The sequence below is a fragment of the Pyxicephalus adspersus genome, chromosome 2 (genome assembly GCF_032062135.1).
Source record: "Pyxicephalus adspersus chromosome 2, UCB_Pads_2.0, whole genome shotgun sequence".
Classification (NCBI taxonomy): domain Eukaryota; kingdom Metazoa; phylum Chordata; class Amphibia; order Anura; family Pyxicephalidae; genus Pyxicephalus; species Pyxicephalus adspersus.
This window is the reverse complement of record NC_092859.1, coordinates 127,194,510-127,207,838: the sequence shown is the minus strand read 5'-3', so window position 1 is coordinate 127,207,838 and position 13,329 is coordinate 127,194,510. Positions and strand designations below refer to the sequence as shown.

At 36.3% G+C, this 13,329-nt stretch overlaps 1 protein-coding gene across 1 annotated transcript in view; it reads right to left on the bottom strand.

The window, feature by feature from the left end:
* Positions 1-1,623: 1,623 nt before the first annotated feature.
* Positions 1,624-13,329, bottom strand: part of RAB27A (RAB27A, member RAS oncogene family) — a 47,053-nt gene continuing 35,347 nt past the window's right edge. Inside the window, exons 3-5 of the mRNA XM_072399097.1 lie at positions 12,446-12,531; positions 6,783-6,962; positions 1,624-4,944 (exon numbers count right to left, since the gene is read on the bottom strand). Of these exons, the coding sequence (XP_072255198.1) occupies positions 4,746-4,944; positions 6,783-6,962; positions 12,446-12,531 (465 nt within the window). The 3' untranslated portion in view covers positions 1,624-4,745. The remainder of the gene's footprint in view (positions 4,945-6,782; positions 6,963-12,445; positions 12,532-13,329) is intronic.

Sequence of the window (13,329 nt, the reverse complement as noted above, 5' to 3'; positions counted from 1 at the left end):
CTGTAATACAGTATGTTGGCGCCCCCACCCACCAAAAAAAAACTTTGGTACCTCATTTCTGCACAGCTTAATTTTTTGTTCAGCTTACATGAAATATTTTGGTTCTAATGCTGTACAACATTTACCATTGCTACCTTACTGTATTTGTGGCCCTTAGGTTTACACCCTGTGGTTTTAACAAGTTTCCATAGATCCTTGCAATTTAGATGGATGAATAATGTAATTCCAGTGAACAAAAGCATAATGAATATACAATACTGAACAAATAAATGAATTGGTTTTACCAAAGTGATTTTCTGTGGATCATTAAACAAATCTAAGAAGTAAGGTTGTGTAAACTGTCATTGATGGACTAATTCTAACAAGCACCAATAATTTCAATATAAACCTGGTTCTGTGTCAGTCACACACCAGCAAAAAGCATGCAGATAACGGTGGCAAAAGTTCTTTGACAATTATCTGACTACCTGAACTGGTTACTTATTCTGGGTCAGTAATTTAGAGGGTATTAAAGGTGGAGGAGCAGAACATTAACCAGGTAAGCTGCAATGATATATTACACACAATGTGAACAGTCCTGCTGCAAGCATATTCCATACAAGCTGTACCTGTTAACCCATAATAAAAAACACAGAATATATCTTGTTCTAGATGCCTTTACATTGTTTAATTCATTTTAGACTTGGGGTATACTGCAATTTCTACTATATAAATATTCACATTTTTTTTTTTTTTATTGTACATGGTAAATAAAATTGTTAAAATAATACTCCATGACCGCTAAAGGGATCCATAGATATAGCAACAGTTGCTGGACTTCTGACCCGCTCTTAATCTGCTCCATGAATGCAATTACCCATACATAACCAGTAGAAGACACTGAAGAACCTAAGTACTAAAAGTACCAGGTTGTGCAATATGTCCTTTCTTTTTTAAGGGTAGCCTAACCACGGTCACAATGGGCCTGATTAAGGCTCCTCAAGACTTGAAAACATGGGAGAACCTAGGTGAACCAAATAACCCAAAATGGATCTGGTCCAAGATTAAAAACAATTGCCAACTAATAGCAAAAGAGTTTGAAGAAATCTATTCCATGTTTGTTGGATCACCCAGGTTCTCCCATGATAGTCTATTTTCTTCAGCCTTGGCCATATTGTATGAAGATCTTTACTTCACTGTGTATATATATCAGTCATGAGCTGGGGGACTGATGCTACACTGCTTAGGATAAATGTCCCAATCTCAGAAATTAAAAGTCCCATTCTCTTTTACCGGAATACTGCTCCAATTGAAGAATAGTTCCCTGCCAAATCAAACAATCCATCAACAGTTAGTATGGTTACAGGCATTTTAACCAAAAGGAGGCAGGGTGCCAAGTAATGCATGCGACCTCATTCACTTAGAAGTAAGAAAATGGTATATTGTCCACAAGACTTTTCATCTTTGTGTTTATGGTAGGAAGGGAAGGATGCCATTGTGATCCCCACATTTTAATGACATACTTTCATGGTTGTATTTTGCCAGGGTGAAAGTGATGAGTTTGAGAAATAATATTTTTACATAAAGAAAAAACAAGACTTGCCTAGGAAAATCCCCAAGTAAGAAAATACAGACCAAAAATAATAATGTAAGATATATCTTTATTTAATAACAGAATTTCATATACTTCATCTGTAAAACATCTAGTTAAAGACAATATACACAACATCAAAAATATGCCATTTAGGTATAAAATCTCACTTGAAATTTTATGTTCAGACCATTACAAAATGGAATACATATTTGTCATCTGGTAGTCAGGATGGCACAGAGCCTGGTAAAATAGGAGATATCAGCTGTGCTAAACATTCTCATTTACAAGTACACAGACAACACTTTTAGCATCTCAGAATGTAACTGAAGACAAAATGTTTAATTTGGCACAGCGGAAACTGAAAACACTCATACCCTTTGGATGGCTGCTATAAAAAGGCACACATTGATTTTATTCTGCAGAAGAATTGCTATATTTAGCAGAATCAACATTTTCTCAAGAGCAGGAACCTTGTGTTACATAACATGATTCGGAAAGTATCAAATAACTGGGAACAATGTCTGAAAACAGTTGCTCAACATAAAAACAGAGATGTAGATCAGTACACGACCTCAAGTTTCAGCTTGATATTTGCTATACAGAACCCTAGCAGGAATGGCAAATGTATTGGGATCTCCTGGATAAGATTGTGCGATCTGCAATAGTGTGGGGGTAAAAGGCAGTCACCAATCAACTTTCATCAGACAAAGCTGATATTGGTTATTAGTTCCCATACAAGGGCTATGGCAAACAGGTGCATGGTACTGGTCACGCTCCTATCTATAGATATACTTTTTTTCTTATAGATTGCCAGCATAAACTCAGACCTTCCAATGGATCCAAGCTTATGTTCTGACATAGTATACCTTAATCCTAAATTCAGGCTGCAAAGGCCAAGCATAACATAGGATGTAAACCCCAAATTATACTAGCATATTAGTATTTTGATTGAAAAGGTTTATTTTGGCAGAATATGGCAAATATATTCATGCACTCCTCTCCATCTGTGGTGGGACTTCAGATCTGTGCATTACCTGTCACACAGAAGCTGGTGGAGCCAGTCAAAGATTCAGTGCACCCCAGCCTGTTCTATAGGAAATAAAGACTATTGTTTCCATTTTAATTTTCTATTTACATTTTAATTGGATTTGCAAGAAAACTAGAGTCATGTGATCAAGTTTACTAACATGCTTGTAGTCAACTGTGTATGAAATGTATCATAAATGTATCAAATGCTCATACACATATCTTCAGATTCTATTAATTTATTGTATATGGTACAGATGTGTCATGACCGTCATCAACAGGAATTTTCTAATTCTCATTTGGCCACTTTCACAGAGGACATAAATTGTTTCAAATTTAAGGATTGGAAACAAAATGGATAAAACAATATTCTAGCATTTAAAAAAAAAAACCAACTGTATAAAGCTGTTTGTATAGCTATGGCTTACTCTGAACTACTGTTTGGGAAACAAGATATTTGAAAATGAAATAAAGGCTACATACACACTAGGATTTTTGTCACTGGTAACAATGTTGATGATCGTTTACAGGGACAGATATATGAATGTACACGGAGTACCTATTCTGTGCTATGGAGAGGGGAGGACAAGAGAACAACACCCTGTTCTGCTCTCCCCCATTGGCATGCATAGAGGTCATTCCCAATCATTGTCTATTGATCCGCCGTGGCGGATTAACAAACGACTTTGAGCAACAACTATACACCCCAGATTCTCATCCAAGACGTGCAAATGTCCGACGTGTGTATGAAGCTATTAGCATTGTATACAACATTCACCTGCTGAACTCACTCATTATGAGGCCTTCATATAACTGTCTACATCTCCGTTTTACCCTTTATAGGGAACCTGGATTGATTCTCTACAAATAAATAAAAATTGCAGGTTTAAAAGTAGTACAAAAGCAAGTTCAAGATGTTTTTATAAACCACATTACAAAATATAGTTTAAAAAAATTTCAAGTACATTCACTTAATTAAATCCAATGATTGAGATGGTAAGTATGAATGCATGCAGGAAGGTTGACATTTTAGCATCACATACAGCTAGGAATGAACATCTCCATGTATATTCTAATCAATCAATGGAAAAAAAAGGAACGGAAAAAACCCCCAACCAAATTAACACCGAAAGAAGAGTGGACAAAGATAGTGATTGTGATTCATGGAATATTTCCAACTCATCTTTTTATATTGAGCTCTTGTGTGGTAGCATGTCTCACCAGGACCAATGTGGAACTGTCTCTGCCCAAAAGGGTCCCAAAAAGCACAAACAAAGTCATCGCTTAGCACCAGCCCTGAAGAATTTTTGCTGGTTTTTATTCTGCCCTAAATTCCTGTTGAAACATAAGAAATCGTATATATAATTTATGCATTAACAGCCGTGCACAGTTAAAAAAAGGGACTGATGTAAGTCATGTTGGGAAGTCTGAACTACAGAAAGAGTGAAAATGTTGTACTTCTAAAAGATGCCACAATAAATATAAATTCTAACATGGGGCAACGGGGCCCCTAGTATACGGTAAGAATAAAATTGTCTTGTGTTTGCAAATAAAGCTATATTGCACCTTGCAGAAACAAAACATCAAAATGTAACATCAATGCTTATGTCTAGCCACAACTTTTTCTTTTGTTTAGGAAAAGCTAGGGAAGAAATAGAACCCCTGCTGGTTCTTTACTGCTGTTGTCTGGGGATTCATTAGAGACCTAATGTGTCTGACATCTTCACCAAATATGAAGAGAGGAAAAATCTGCAACAGCAACATATTCAGAAATCATTTTTATTTTTATGTATTTTTCAGTGGAGAGGGAAAAGGCTATGACCCCCTATTTCTTAATGCTGCCTGTGTCCATGTTGCAGATTTTCCATTCTGGACAAATTGTTGTCAACCTGACAATAACTAACAGAGCCCCAAATAGCAGAAATACCACAAAAGATCTATTTCTTCCCCACTCTTACCAAAACTGAAAGAAAATAGGTTTATCCTAGACATGCATTTTAAATTCTGAAGTGATGACATGAACAGAACACATTGCCTGCAAAAATATCAACTTGGATGTATATTAGAAATCATGACTTCAGAACAGAAACAGTGTTCAAAAAATAGGGATAGCATTACTGATTTTGGTGAAGTGTAAGGGGTGGTCTCAGCAGCCGCATTTGTTTTTCTCTTTGTCCTCAGTTAACTGCTCAGTAGAGCTGTGGCCATTGGACCGTAACACCCCTTGGGGTATCCAAGACTTGTCCACACACCGTTCCATGCGTTTCATGATCAGATCCAGTAAAGTCTCCACTGCCTTATGGACATTGATTCCCTCTGCAGCGCTGGTCTCAAAGTAAGGAATTCTGGAAGAACACAAACAGGAACATTTTATAGTCACTGGAATGAAAAAGACATACAACTTTAATCTGCTTTAGTAGGGAGTTCTAAAATCAGTAGGGGCATTTTTTACTGGACATATTGACTGAAGGCTTCTTTACCACCAAAAGGAACCTGTGCCAAGAAAACATGGAGGCCACCATTGTTCTTTTGAATTCCAATCTGACTATACACCATTATGGCCCAACAAGCATTAAAATCAAGGTCAGACGTCATAAGCTTCATGCTTGCTGCATGTGAGTGACATCTGTGCCACTACCATGCATCCAAAAGGAACTCAGCCTACAGGTTCTCCTATTCTATTAAAGCATCCCTCAGCCTTATTCAACAGATCCATTTGCACCCCCACCACAAAATTCAGCAGCGGGGAGCAAATATATAATGTGTAAGCTACATGTCACTAAGTTGTAGCTCACACTATTGGCTTTAGATTCCCTGTCCTGATATCTTCACAGAAAGTGAACCATATGACAGGCCATACCCAAACTATTAGAAAATACCTTCAGTTCCTAGCATTAGGCAGAGAAGCAGAGGAACAAAAAAATACAGTCAAACTAAAATCTGTGTGTCTCTACATATAATTATAGTTTTGACTCATTCATCAAAAATATCAACTCTGGATGGGTGCTGAAAAGTTCAACTTCTCTAGCTTCATTTTTTTCTAATCTCCCTAGAACTCCATGAATGAGATACCTGTGTAACCAAGCCTGTCCACCTGTCATAACTTTTTGTATTGGAGTTTTGACACAGTTTTTCACAGAGAACTGAATAAAATAAATTTCATCTGATGTAGGAAGTATAATATTTAACTCCAGTAGGAGATTGTATCAATAAAGCTCTGAAAAGTTACCTGCTAATTAGGTTCAGAAAGTCTTAAATCTGAATACCAATACTGAGAAGATTGGCACTTTGAAAAGTTGTAGGTGCATGGAAATAAGAACTGTGGTGGTGTTTAAAATGTGTGTACCAGCAAATCACATCTTTATTTCAAGCTTTTACTTCACATTGAACGTTATTTAATAAAACTCTCCAAGACTGGAGAAGATATACTTTCATCAGTGAACCTGGGTGGTTCCAGCAAACTGGAATAGATCTAGTCGAGGATGGAAAACATTTGCTAAAAAATAGCAAATGACTTAAGAAATCCATTCCAGGCTTGCTGGATCACCCAGGTTAACCTATGAAAGTGTATCCTTTCCAGCCTTGGAGAACATTACTAATTCAGGCACATTTAGAGAACAGAATTTTTTGAAAGTATTTCTACTGACTGTCCACAAGATGGCAGTAAATGTAATATGAAACATGGCCGCAAAAAGCAGTAAAAAGATGTGTTCTGGTTTACACATTAATGGCACAAAATCAAACCGCTGAGCTAAAACTGTGCAAAACGAGACTTAAAGATATAAAAGTACTTGATACATAACAAGATGAAAATATATTACATTATTATTATTAAACACTATTTATATGTCACCAACATATTAAGCAGCACTACATTAAATAGAGGTTACAAATGACAGACAGATACAGACAGTGACACAGGAGAAGGAGAGGAGAGTTATAATGCAGGTAAGAAAATAATAAACACTCCTTGTATCTTCCTTTTTATGTCAAACATAAATGCTGTGATGTCATTTAATTTCTAGATCCTGGAAAGAGCTAAATATAAAATATCAAATAATCTTTATGAACCATTTATAGGAAGTATAAAGAATGTTATTAGCATCCTGCAGTCTAGTTAAATGAGTCAGAATAGAGCAGAGTCGTCTATCAGCTGTAACAATACAAGGAAGGAACTGCTCACCCATATTTCTCTGCAAACTCCTTGGCGTCCTCTTCCTTTACAACCCTCTGATCCTCTAGATCACATTTATTTCCACACATCACAATGTCTGGATTCTCGCAATACGCATGGATCTGCAGCTGACCTAAAAAGAAACACATACAACACGTTATCCCACGGTTTACAAATATGGAATCCAATCATCCACATGAATTTAGATTAATTTCATGTCAGGGCTAAAACCATGATCCTCGATTTTTTGGGATGTGACTTTTTGTTAAACTGATTGTTTAAATAATTTGGGGCCAATACCTTGGTTCAGGCCTAAAACCATGAAATCTGCTTAAAAATAAAAATATGAAGTTTCTTCTGCCAGAGATCCTTTTGACACCTGAGCCAGAGCTACGAGTATTACTTTATTCATAGTTATTCGCAGTGAAATACTCATAAATCATCCCCATCCAGTCCATCATGAAGAAGGCAGAAATCTTGAAGACCTGAAATCTTGAAGAGGATTGGGGGAAGATGAAGGTCCCTTTTGTCTAATAACTTTACCTCCCAGGGACCTCTTTTTTTTTTTTTTTTGGAGGTTAAGTCCACATTAAATATTACAAGTATAAAAAGCTGTACTTGCAAAATCAATGTCTTCGGATGAATTCCATAACTCAAAAAATTGCAACTACAAACACACTCTACTTTCCTGGCAAGATCGTGGCAAAAGAAAATTAAAATTATAAAAGTAAATTATATGTACAATAAGCAAATATAACATTCACAAAGCAAATTAGCCTTTGTGTCCCTATGTGTAAAAACATTTACAGTAAAATAAATGTAAATATAAAGCTTGCGTACAGAGAGGGATGAAGGCCTTTCTAGCAGTTTTAACATCCTGCAGCCACATTGCTTTGTGCAACCAGAGGATGCTCATTAATTGTGTAAAAGGAAGATGGTCAGTATATGCGCATTCATTCATCACCCTCATACTACCGATACCTCTTTCTGGTTTCCACCCTTTTGTAGTGCGTTTAAAATGTACGTAAATACCAACTTTATATTTTGTTAATTGTATGTATTTGCTTTTCTGTTAAACAAACTAGTGCAAGCATTTTGTTGTACAAATTCAAAAAGCAAAAACAAACAAACAAAAAAAAAAAAAAGGCTAGGTACACAAGTTCAATAATTGTTGGAAAACGAATGACTAATGACAGAGCAATGATTATTTTGAACGATCATATAGTTCAAATTTAACCCACCAATAGTGTACACACACTAGATACGATCGTTTGAACGATGCAGGAAGTGATGTGTATCGGAGAAAGTGTACTGCAGAACCATCCACGATCACTGAGCGACCGTACAGACAATAGATAGTGAACAATCGTCGCCCAAATGGATCTGCCAGGACTCTCATTCGTTTCCAGCAACATTCCTTGGTCAACAGCGTCATTGGCTTGTCGTTGTGCACTTTTTTTGTTAGTGATTATTGAACGATTGGTCAATAATCGTTTGTTTCCAACAACAATTATTACACATGTGTACGCAGCTTTATGTGCCCTTGTAAATATTGGGTAGTGTTAGAGTTGGTAGCCCTTTTCAGTTTATTTCTGTGGATTATTGAACACCTCTCTTATGGTATGGCAAAGAAAGAGTTGCTCTGTAGGCTTAACTCACTTTCTGTCCTTGGGTAAAGCAGCTTCTTCACCATAAATACAAAACTAAGTGTTGTCACTGCAGTGTGTTAGTGGCATCATTGAGTATAGAAACCCAGGTTAGGAGTAAATCATGTATGTATCTAATATTAAATATACAGATATGCTAGGTTTTCTTTGATTTTGAGATTTATTCATATGCCTAAAAATTTAACAGCAACATTTCTAGATCTGTTGTATTTCTCATCTAAATAGATTTAAAGCCCTCTGCAAGACTCCAGCAATGATTGGGTGATTCAGGATTGCCCCCAGGGACACACTTAAATGTCTAAAACCATTAATGATTTTTACAGCTCGTTTCTGCTTTCTTCTCTGGGTGATGGTCCAATATTTCCACTTTCTCACTAAAAAGAACGGAACAAGGTAACCAATTAGACCTGCAATCAACAGTCACAAGAGAAGGGAGATCTTCTCACGCAATGACACCCACGGCTTTCGGGAACACAACATCCCATTGGTGGCTATTCTAAGACATGAATGGGCCCGGCTCAAATTTTTTTTGTTGTCACTGCAGTGTGTTAGTGGCATCATTGAGTATAGAAACCCAGGTTAGGAGTAAATCATGTATGTATCTAATATTAAATATACAGATATGCTAGGTTTTCTTTGATTTTGAGATTTATTCATATGCCTAAAAATTTAACAGCAACATTTCTAGATCTGTTGTATTTCTCATCTAAATAGATTTAAAGCCCTCTGCAAGACTCCAGCAATGATTGGGTGATTCAGGATTGCCCCCAGGGACACACTTAAATGTCTAAAACCATTAATGATTTTTACAGCTCGTTTCTGCTTTCTTCTCTGGGTGATGGTCCAATATTTCCACTTTCTCACTAAAAAGAACGGAACAAGGTAACCAATTAGACCTGCAATCAACAGTCACAAGAGAAGGGAGATCTTCTCACGCAATGACACCCACGGCTTTCGGGAACACAACATCCCATTGGTGGCTATTCTAAGACATGAATGGGCCCGGCTCAAATTTTTTTTGCCCACAAGAAGGCACATCTAGTAAGTAAATCTAATCACACAGATCTTTAAATCTGCTCTGGTTTTGTCTGAACTTCAGTATGCAAGGTAAAGATTTGCTTCCTCAGGTTGTTTTATTCCTTGTTATATTGAAGTTGCATAGCATGCCCCTAAGCAATAAAAACCTGTTTTACAGGTGTAGTAGTTCTGCCTTAACATGTTGTAGTGAGCCAACAAAAACACTGAAATTTCAACATGTGTCCAATCCTACTGGACAACACAATAGTCTGCTTACCTTGTGAAAAGGTTTAGAGAGTATGTGATCTGCAGTAAAGCACAGGACCAGATAGGACTTACAACACCGTTTGTGATTTCAGTACAGCAGAGGCACCACGGTCTCAGCATCCAGCAGGGAAAGTTTGTGAAAACGTGAATGTGTTTATTTGTCGTGACCTACTATTTAAAGTTGCCGACAAGCTGCCGGTACCCCACCTTGCCACATGTGCAAGCTAAAAATATATTTACTAGGCATCCTCATAATGAGGGAGAATATGGTATTGCCATTTCATTAGGACAGCAATGTCACTTGTGCGGAATTTCAGCATCCTATTTTGTAACATCCAGTTCAGTAGTCCTTACAGTTCCTAGATTGTAACAATATCTCTATGAATGACAAATACTGACAGCAGAACATACAGAAGAGGTAACAGTATGCAGCATGCCGACACTAGAATAAGGCCAAGTTCTGCAAAAAAATCTCCGTTCTTGAAATGCATTTTTACTGCAGCAGGTTTGTTAAATACCTAAAATAAAATATGTGATTTGTTTGCGTGCTCTCCCCCTTCCCTTTCATTAGGATCGGTCGTCGATGGACGACGCCGACTGTACACACGCCAGATTTTCGCCCGATATCTGGCCGATGCCGATTATCGGGCGATAAAAATCTGACGTGTGTACGCAGCTTAACCCAGTCCATGGCCTTTTTTTCTTTCCAAGCCATGATATGATTTATAACTATCCAATAACTGCAAGCTGCTCAGACAAAGACGCAATCCCAAACTGTAGCTTGACTAGTCTTGAAGACCTTTTTGGACAGAAAAGTGTTTTTTTGTCATTGGGCCCATACAAGTTAAATATCTTTTTGTGGGTCAATTAGTGTTTATTAGATTTTACATAGAATATACAATTTAAAGTATACAAAAAGGGAGGGTTACAAGAATATAAACAATATAGGCTCAATATAACAGATAAATATAAAAAAAAACAGAAAAACAAGCAAGCATAGAGAAAATAGTTCAATATATCAATTGAGACACCATAACAAATTTGGGGAGAATTAGTCAACAATTCTGCATTCAAACACATAACAAGGAAAAAAGTGGATAACCTATATACTGTTGGTAGTTTAAAAATCTTTTTGATTGTGTATGGATGTACTTTGTAACCAAATGTTGCATGATTCACATTCAGACCCCACAAAGACATTCTAAGGTTCTTGGAATACTAGGGTTACAGTTCTGGACAAATTTTGAATTTACACCACATATAAATTTTCTTTAATGTGCAGTAGATTATTTAAAATTCATTTTTATGTGTTTTAGGCCTATTGCCAGACTCACAACCATCTTTTTAAGAGCCTAAAAAATTTCTTCCTGGCATGATACCAGACATGGTAATGGAAAAAGGGAACACTGCACCCTTGAACGCAGTATTCCTTAAACCCCCCAAGGAGGTTCTTGTTGATGCCTAACCTGGTACATCCAATTCTAAATTCATAAATCTTAAGTGTTATTAAATGTAGGGTGTACTAATCAACATTTGTATTCATTTATATTATAGAAATTATGACACTATTCGTTTTATGTGTCAATTATTCAAACATGATGAATTATTTAAATTAGGATCAAATCTAAAAATCTATAGAATGTATTTGTTCACATGGTTGAACATTACTTTTACTATGTGCCTTCAGTTAACACAAATTACTTTTTTGTCAGCACATAATGTGCATTTCATTTTGCAGTCAAATTTATGGGCTATGAATATATTTTGCATGGTCTTTTCAAGCATATTATGTATTTTTCATAGGTTGCAGCATGCTTTTAATATATTGCTTTAGGACTAAATTGCTGTCCCTATATTATATTATATAGTGCCCAACAAGAACTAAACATAAATTGTATATTGTATTTTGTTTAAATCTGGAACCTAATAGTAACATTTAGTGAATTAAAGGAATTTTAATGTGTTACTAATCACAAAGAAGGTTCTACCTGGTAAAAAAAAAAAAAAAAAAAAAAGCTTTGACAATGGACTACTTGAAGCAGAAATGGTAACCTAGTAAATTATTCACTTTATAAGTTCATAGAGTAAAGAAAGACACAATTGCAATTGTAGTTTTAGAATTTGCTGTCTCTGGTTATTCAGAGCGTAATATGCATACAGGTAAAATGTGTTTTCCACATTCAGTAAAAATTTAAAAACTTGTTCAGCCACTTGGACATGACCTGCAGCCAAGGCTCCCACATTCCTGACCTCTACCATTATGGGGCTGAAGAATGTTTACATGGCCAGGAAAGCTCAGAACAGCATTTATTTTTTATATAAACAGGCCCTTTAGGGGGAAGTAGTTCCCAGTTCCACACTGGTAACTATTGTCCTGGATTTGGCATTAGACATTTACCCAAACAGGAATAATGAAAAAAGCAAATATTGCTCACTTTGCACAATTAAGGAGATAAAAAAGGTGGCACAGAAATTGATGCACCAGCATTGTGCTCACTAGAAGACAAAAAATGCAGAGACATTGACTCTTCATCATATGCCATTCCATAAAGTAGTGCATTCCTGTTATACAGACCTGTATAACATGAATTACATGTCGAACAATTAGCTACATTCTGCGAGTGTAAATTCAGATAGCTGGCCAACCTGTGTTCCCAATATCTCTGGGTCTCAGGACCCACTATAGCTGTAGTTATGCCCTTGTCTCAATTGTGTTCTCACCTTTCCTGACCAGCTGTGTCCCAAAGCTGCATATGAACCCTTTGACCTCTTCCAGCTATACCATCAGGGCCATTTGATCGATACACCTGTGGAAAGATCATCATTAACCATGATATGGTAAATGCAGTACGTTAAAAAAAAAAAAAAAAAAAGCACAATTTTTGACATTTTGATTAATTGAAAATGTTTTTTTTATGTCAATCTCTTTGCTGAAATATTATTACTTCCTAACCGAGCTGTAATACTTCCAAGCACACCCTGTAACTAACTGGAAATTAGGATGGTCCCCTAATTTACCTTAATCTGTGTAACCAACTATAGGCAGAATTTAGAAATCCCTTACGTGGTCACTGGGAATCACTTCTAGAGAATTGTACATTGCAACTTCAACTCTCCACTTCCACTATTGACAAATATTTATGTTTGAATCAGTTAGGACATTTGTTTTAGATAGCCTGCAGTGTGGAAATTCTCTTTTGCATTACTAACATGTAAAAGAAGAGATCTTCAGAAAATGATGACAGAATGGACTACAAGGAACAAAACCAAGAAGAAAACCTGAACAGCTAATATCTCACTCTGCAGCTTAAGGTTACAGTGAAGTGAACTATTCAGTGTAATCACATATCAGCATTCACTTTTGTAGCAAAAAACACAACCAATAACCATGCCTATGATTCAAAGAAAAGACATTCCAAGAACACCTGCTAACAAAAAATGTCCATTTTCCTGTTATTCCACACAAGAAAAAGAAAATGTATATCTCAGCAATCTGATCGACAGGTGAAAATAATGAAAACACAATAAAAAACACAATAGAATAAAAGTTGCAAGTTCAAACAGTTTTCCATTACAAAAAAGCATGTTCCTATTATGTATGAAAT